The sequence below is a fragment of the Lolium perenne genome, chromosome 2 (assembly GCF_019359855.2).
Source record: "Lolium perenne isolate Kyuss_39 chromosome 2, Kyuss_2.0, whole genome shotgun sequence".
Taxonomy (NCBI): Eukaryota; Viridiplantae; Streptophyta; class Magnoliopsida; order Poales; family Poaceae; genus Lolium; species Lolium perenne.
Genome location: NC_067245.2, coordinates 257,968,872 through 257,976,087, shown reverse-complemented (window position 1 = coordinate 257,976,087; position 7,216 = coordinate 257,968,872). Strand labels below are relative to the sequence as shown.

At 46.4% G+C, this 7,216-nt stretch overlaps 1 protein-coding gene across 1 annotated transcript; it reads right to left on the bottom strand.

Moving 5' to 3' along the window:
- Positions 1 to 3,656: 3,656 nt before the first annotated feature.
- LOC127335725 (transcription factor LAF1) lies at positions 3,657 to 6,316 on the bottom strand. The gene is made up of 3 exons (XM_051362452.2): positions 6,038 to 6,316; positions 5,554 to 5,683; positions 3,657 to 4,468 (listed from the first exon to the last, which is right to left on the bottom strand). Exons 1-3 carry the CDS (start codon positions 6,171 to 6,173, stop codon positions 3,874 to 3,876), a joined length of 861 nt encoding a protein of 286 aa, XP_051218412.1. The 5' UTR covers positions 6,174 to 6,316; the 3' UTR covers positions 3,657 to 3,873.
- Between the last annotated feature and the right edge of the window lie 900 nt (positions 6,317 to 7,216).

Genomic DNA, 7,216 nt, shown 5'->3' with positions numbered 1-7,216 from the left:
AGCATCTTGAGTGAATCACATGCTTGAAGCTTGCCGTCCATTTGGTGATAATGGACATGTGAAGATGTGCATCAATGGAGCTTTCCCATCATAGTGTATGGGGGAGCATTTGTGAGTCTTCACAAAGCAACATTGATCAAGTGAGGTATTCCGGCTTGAGTGAAGCTTGAACAGTTATCATCAAGATCGAGCGGGATGCGCAAGGCAAAGGTATGGCCTTGCTAGGTTTTCCTTTTACCGGTCTCAAGGTGGATGTTGGGAGCCGGATTATAGGATAGATAGCCGCACTATTAAGAGGGGCTTTCGGTTGGGTAACTTGATCACATCGTCTTAGGGAGCTCAATCCTTTGCATACTTTGCATATTCTTATTGCTTCTTGGTATTTCTTGGTGTGAGGTTCTTGAGCTTGTTGCTAGATTTACAACAAGCCCAAGTTCATCAAAAATGGAGTTCGCATGCATCCTCTATTGCGTTTTCGAGGTTGGGTGATTTTACCGGTTATTCATGATATAAGGTTCTATCTTTTATATTCATGATAAAATCCCCTCCTACAGATTCTTGTGTTTTCACTTTCCATAGGATAGCATTTGTTCTTATCTCTCAAACAAAATTGGTTTCATTCGAATCGGAGTTCGGGAGCATTTGTTATTAAAGAAAAGGTAAAAGAAGAAAAAGAAAAGGGCAGGGGCCAGCCGGCCGACCGGCCCAGCCACCGGCCCACCCGGTCCACAACCGGGCGCCAACCGGACCGGGCCAGGCGCCGGCCCACCCGGTCGAAACCGGCACAGGCACTGTGCCATCCGGGCGGAGTCCCGTGGGCTCTGGCCGCTTCCTCCGCCCAGTGCCGGCCACCGATCCGGCCCGCCGGCGCCGGCCCGGCCGGACTGCCACCTCGCCGGCCGGGACTCAAAGCCCCGCGCGGCCCACCCCAGCGCTCCCCCACGCCTATCTGCCGCACAGGCGCTCACCGCCCCGCCGGCCAGTGGGCCGGCCCAACCGGGCGCCCAGCTGGGCTGGTCAGCGCCATTTTCGGTCGGCCGGCCTGGCAGCCGGCTGGGCCGCTTTTCTGACTGTTTTTTTCTGCCCGTTTTTTCTGTCTTTTCCCCCCAACAGTTTTATTTGCTCTTGGGCTATAAATAGCCCTTCTTCCACCTTGGGCTAAGTTAGTTCTTCTATTCTCTCACCTCCATTGTTGCCTTTGAAGAACTTGCTCTCCCCCTTTGATTCCTCCCATAATTCTTGCTAATTCTTGAGGGATCTAAGAGAGGAGATCTAGATCTACACTTCCACTAATCCATTTCTTCTGTAAGTGAGGGGAACTCTTGGGATCTAGATCTTGGAGTCTTTTGTTGACTTTCCCCATTGTTCTTCCTCTCCAATCTCATCTTAGCATTTGTTGCTTGGGTGGGATTTGAGAGTGAAGGACTTGAACACCTCTAGTGTTCTTGCTTTGCATCATTGCATAGTGTTGAGCTCTCCACCATGATTAGTTCGAGTGAGAGACCGTGAGCTTGTTACTCTTGGAGGGAAACCTCCTAGTTGGCTTGGCGGTTGGTGCTCCGGTGATCTCTTCAAGAAGATTGTGAAGAGGCCCGGGCTTCTCCTTCGTGGAGCTTGTGAAGTGGTTGTGGAGCTTGCCATCTCCGGAGCGGAGGAAAAGCTAACCATAAGGAAAGGGCCATTATCCTTCGTGGGTGTGGTTCGGAGAATAGGGTGAGCCTTCGTGGCGCGGGGAATCCTTCGTGGGACCTCCACTCCTCCAAATGTGACGTACCTTCTTGCAAAGGAAGGGAACACGGGAATACATCCTCGTCTCCGCGTGCCTCGGTTATTTCTATACCCGGGCTCTCTTTCCTTGTGATAGCCATCGTGCTTGAAGTACATATGCCTTGCTATCACTTGTGCTACATATATCTTGTGCCTATCTTGCTTAGCTCTACTTGCTATTGTTACACTTAGTTGAGCTTAGCATATTTAGGGTTTGTGCTTGTAAACTAAATGTTAGTTTAATTCCGCGTTCTTACAAGACAAATCCGGAAGAGTTTTTAATTGCCTATTCACCCCCCTCTAGGCGACATCTCGATCTTTCAACACCACCTCCATGTCCCTCACCAACATCACCTCTAATTCGCACCCCCACCCTTACACCTCAAATCCCACCCCAACTCCTTCCCCAATTCTGCCCCCACCTCAAATCCCCTCGGGAAAATGGCCGCAGAGGAAGTACAAGGATGAGTTGAAGTAGTGCCACCTCGTCCAGCAAGCAGGGTCAGAATTAGTCAAGAAAATATCATGTTTTGGTACACCCACAAAGGGATGAAGTTGTCTCCAGCATATCTCAGAACACACACACGGAGTTGGTGTTACACTTCGTCAATTTGTGGTTACCTTGGGAAGCAACCGTGGCCGCCGCCTGAGCAGCTTGTCCTCGAGCTGCTTGTCAAGAGTTCGATAGTTGTTATGTGTAGGAATATAAGATTATGCTATACTGAAATATATGGAAGTTATTTGAATAGGAAAGAGATAATTACTGAGAAGTAGATAAAAATAAACGACAATGTTCAATTTGATTGATTTCCAATTGGTACATCCGATGTTCCCTATATAGGAGGACTTACTTGACCCCCTAAGTAATAACCTAAAGGATACATATCTGATCTCTTAATTCTAAATTATCTTTTTCTATTTAAATAACTTATATAAATCCCAACATATATTCGTACACATAACAACTACGGTATGTCACTAACACAGCGGTGATAAGAACGATTTTTGAAGACTTCGCGATTGTAAGTGTTCCTATCAATAAAGTATTATTTACAACCTATGTTAATTGTAATAACATTTTATATAGTTTCTCTAATCTATAATAAATATCGTTGATTTAGTACAACATATGTAGTATTACCTCCATTCCAAAGGTTAAGGCATATATATTTTTGAAAAGTCAAACCAAGTAAAATTTGACAATTTTTTTAAAACAATCTATCAACAAATATAGTATTTTGTAGATACCATACGAAAATATATTTTATTATCTATTTAATGATATTATTTTTGTAATTTGCATGTTAATGATTTTTGTTAAAAGCTTAGCTAAACTTAACGTAGTTTGATTTTCTAAAAATAATATAAACCTTACGTTTTGGGATGAAGATAGTATATTACTCCCTCCGTTCCTTTCTATAGTGCCTATAGATTTTTGGCATTTGTTTCAGAATATAAGGTTGTAGCTTAGCTTTTTTTCAATTACCCCTCCCCGTTCAGCTCTCAAATCATTCAGCTCCTAAAATTGTTATGATAAGTTTGGAATATATGGATTTCCCAAATTTTACGTTGATCTCAAATCGTTCAGTTAGGGTTCTTGTGTAAAAAATACTCTTGCGCTAATTTCCGTGCCAAAAAATAATAGGCACTATAGAATGAAACAGAGGGAGTATAATACTGAAGAAGTACTATCGAGTGAAAGCGGTTTGACAGCCTAATGAGACTACAGACTACCGGAGTAGCCGTAGGCTGTTTCAGTTTTTTCAGACTCCTTTTTTCATTTCAACCAAGCATGCTCACTGTTGAACGAAGTAGTCGGAAATAAACCACTAATCAGTGGAACTCCTTGCGAATACCGAGACACGGCCGGCCACTCCTTCCCCTTCACAAACGAACCATGAAATCCTTTGCGCTCTGTTCCCGTTATTCTTTCTGTACGTTCTATGGAACCAGAGCAGGCTACCAACTCTTACGAAGAACCAACGCTCTGCACATACTACGCTACATGCTAATTTCGAAACTGCACAAACACGGCACGATGATTTACAACAATGGACAACGGATCAAACACTTCGCCGCTCGATCACGACGGGGTCCCGCCAAAAGCTAGTTGATCCCGAGGAAATCGCTTACGGAGAGCAGGTCGCAGAACCCTGCTGCCTCGCCCTGCATGTGCATTAGGTCCGCGTCGAACTCCCAGCACATGCCGCCGCCGCCGAGCCCGTGAAACGAGTCCACGACGCCGCCACCGCCGCTGCACGGGCCGTCCACCTGCACGGACCCCTGGTGGCTCATGCCATGCTGCGCCGGGCCCGGCCTGCCGCCGAAGGCCGCGTCCAGGGCGCTCGGCGCCAGCAGGGCGGTGCCGTAGTCCATGTCGAGCCAGTCCGCGAACATGACCTTGGGGAGCACGGGCGCGTGCGGCCGGATCAGGGCGCCGGGCCCCGTGAGGCAGCTCAAGTCGTCGGCCGACGACGATGACTCCAGCGGTGGAGGCCCGGACGAGCCGGAGTTCGCCGGCCGGTCAACGATGCTGCCTTCTTGCTCGTTCTTGCTGGGCGTCGGGCTCCGCGGCGCGTCCGAGGCGGCGGATTTGGCCGGTGACCGCGCGCCCTCGACGCGCTTCTTGAGGTACGAGTTCCAGTAGTTCTTCACCTCGTTGTCGGTCCGCCCCGGCAGGTGCTGCGCTATCTGAGACCACCTGCGCCAAGAAAATAACATCTTCACGTTAGAGAAGCACGTCATGAAGTCATCAATTTGCGCTCTGAATTTACAGATGGCTGAACGTTTTCGCTGTTAGAAGGGCAATGTCTAGTTTAAAATCGTTGGCAAGTCCACTGACCTCATTTCTCTTACAATTAATATTGTACTATGATATAGTCATTCTCCAAAATAAAAGAAGCTCCAGTATGTTATTGTACGGGGGCCTGTTTGTACAGGCCACATACTATTCATCTTATGATTCTTTATCTTGGGTTATTGTACATCCATTCAAATAAAAGAATCTATGACTGTACGTTTTAGCAGTACCATATATCTTCTTCGTTCGGATTGTCAAAGCATGTGTTTCACTATGATTGGTCTGAACAGTTGACTGTAGCACACGCGTACGTGTTCATACATAATTATCGTTTATTATCAAAATTAAGAACAGTATAGGTTAGTCGAGAAAAATCAAGGACGGTATGGTGAGCGTTGACGTACGAAATTAGCTTGCTTGCACCGACAGCCAGCTGCAAAGCCTCTTTAGAAACCTAAGCATTAGACACAAGTTTAGTTATGTTGTTTTTTATTTTTTTTTTGTCCAAAAAAGAGGTTATCCGTGACGAAGCAAACTTTTCAGCAGGTTTTAGTGAAAGCGAGGTGGTTGCTCACGATCACCAAACGAGCACACTTCGAAAAGAAACAATGGAGTGCCTCGATATGGAACGCAGGTGTCAGCATCATCTCCACCACGTAAAGCGGTCTTCATGGCAGACATCAGCACTTCCTTTTGTTTTCACCAGCAAAAACGTTTTTTCCCCTCAATTTGCCATGCTGACACTAGCAAAACGGGACAAGCAGCCGTAGCAGGTATAGCATCTAGCTTGCATATGCAAAATTTAACCTTTTTTCTAGCACTAAGAAATATTTAGAATTCTAGATGGAAGAGTTCTTTTTTCGAGGAAAATATTTGTTCAGTGACGCCTGCTAATCAGCGGTGACCTTCTGGTCGTCAGCAATCTCTGCTCCTGTCTGAAGCGAAGGTGAGGTGGGAGAAAGGTGAGAAGGCTGATGTGAGCTTACTTGTTGCCGAGTGTGGCGTGGAGGTGCATGACGGTGTCTTCTTCCTCCCCGGAGAACATGCCGTGTTTCAGCCCCGGCCGCAGGTAGTTGATCCATCGCAGCCTGCAGCTCTTGCCGTTCCTCTGAAGTCCTGCACGGGCGGGCAATTCATGGGAAATTTTAGCCACACAAGCCAAGGTACATTTCACCCAGGAAAAACATGATGAATTCAATCAACAAGCAGGCGAAGCTACAGAGCTTCGTCAACTGTTGCCTGACAACAACAAAAAAATAAAAAAATCCCCATCCTTTCCCTTCCTACAAGACACAAGGTACATTCCAGAAACACGAGCATGATCAGGGGACAGTGGAAATTGAGTTTCTTGCTACTTCAAATGGAAGGCTCTCCGCAATGCAAGTAGACAAGAAAATCTGTCCAATTCCCCGTCGAAATTCTCCGGGAAACGGCGCGTGAATGCAGCGGCGACGGCTCAGGGGTTCTTACCGGCCTTGACGGGGACGGTGCTCCAGCAGCTGTGGCCGAAGCGGATGATGTAGTCGCGGAGCTTCTGGTCCTCCTCCGGCGACCACAGGCCCTTCCGGTGCTGCGCCTTGGGCTTCTGGCACGACTTGCACCCCATCAATCTCTGGACGAGGCCGGTGACCACTGAGAAATGTCGCTCGCCGCAGGGTCAGGGCGTCGATGTCGTGTTGTGTAGGATGGGAAGAACGAAGCAAAATTAAATTAGCTTTGGGAGAGAGGGGCTGCAATTGCTGTGTGGCACTGTTGTGTCGGTCTCAGCGTCTGCCGCGCGTAGGACTTTATATAGACCTTAATACCAATCATGGGCTGCTCTCGTTATCGCGGGATTAAACAAAGATTAGCCTCTGATTGTTTTTCTGATAAAAAAGAAGCCCGCGAGATAGCGTATCCATTGATTTCCGCAATGCGCGTTTATTTCGCACGAAAGGCGTAGAAAGAAAATCAGTCACGGAGATACCCAATTCTAAGTTAATATCTACAGTTCTACACTATGGACAATTTAGGGTAAGTGTAAATGTGTAATGTAGAGGTAGGCACGGAAATGCAATTCGGCTCTTGTGCACACATATATGTTTATCGATGCCAAAATATATGATTTATTAGACATGGTGATGTTCATGTTAGTTCGTTGTTTGCAATTTTTATGGACGAAACACAAATATCGCGACTTGTGCTAAAAAAGATGAGTTGAGTGCCATTTTTTTTTGCTTGTTTAGAGCACCAAAGTTTATATTTTTATTGAAGAAACATTTTTTTTCGATAAAGAGAATATATTAATATCAAAATATATCAATTACAACAGTCCCGCAAACATCCAATAAAAGAAAAGAAAACTAAGAAACAAAAGTCCCGCTATAGCATCCTAGGCTTAGCAACAACAATACAACCACCACCAAGACAACACCTGAAATACAGAATCTCCGAAGATGACGCCTCCAAGAATGAAACGGTGCACCAGCGCCGTCATCGCCCGACCAAAGATCTTAGGTTTTCACCCTGAAGATAGTCCCCGCTCTCAAAACAATGCCTTCAACAAGATCATTGCTAGGCACAACCAGTTAAGGCCAGACCTTGGGTTTTCACCTGATATTGAAGAAACATACATGTTGATTTTTGCATGGAAATTTGTGCGGGCACATA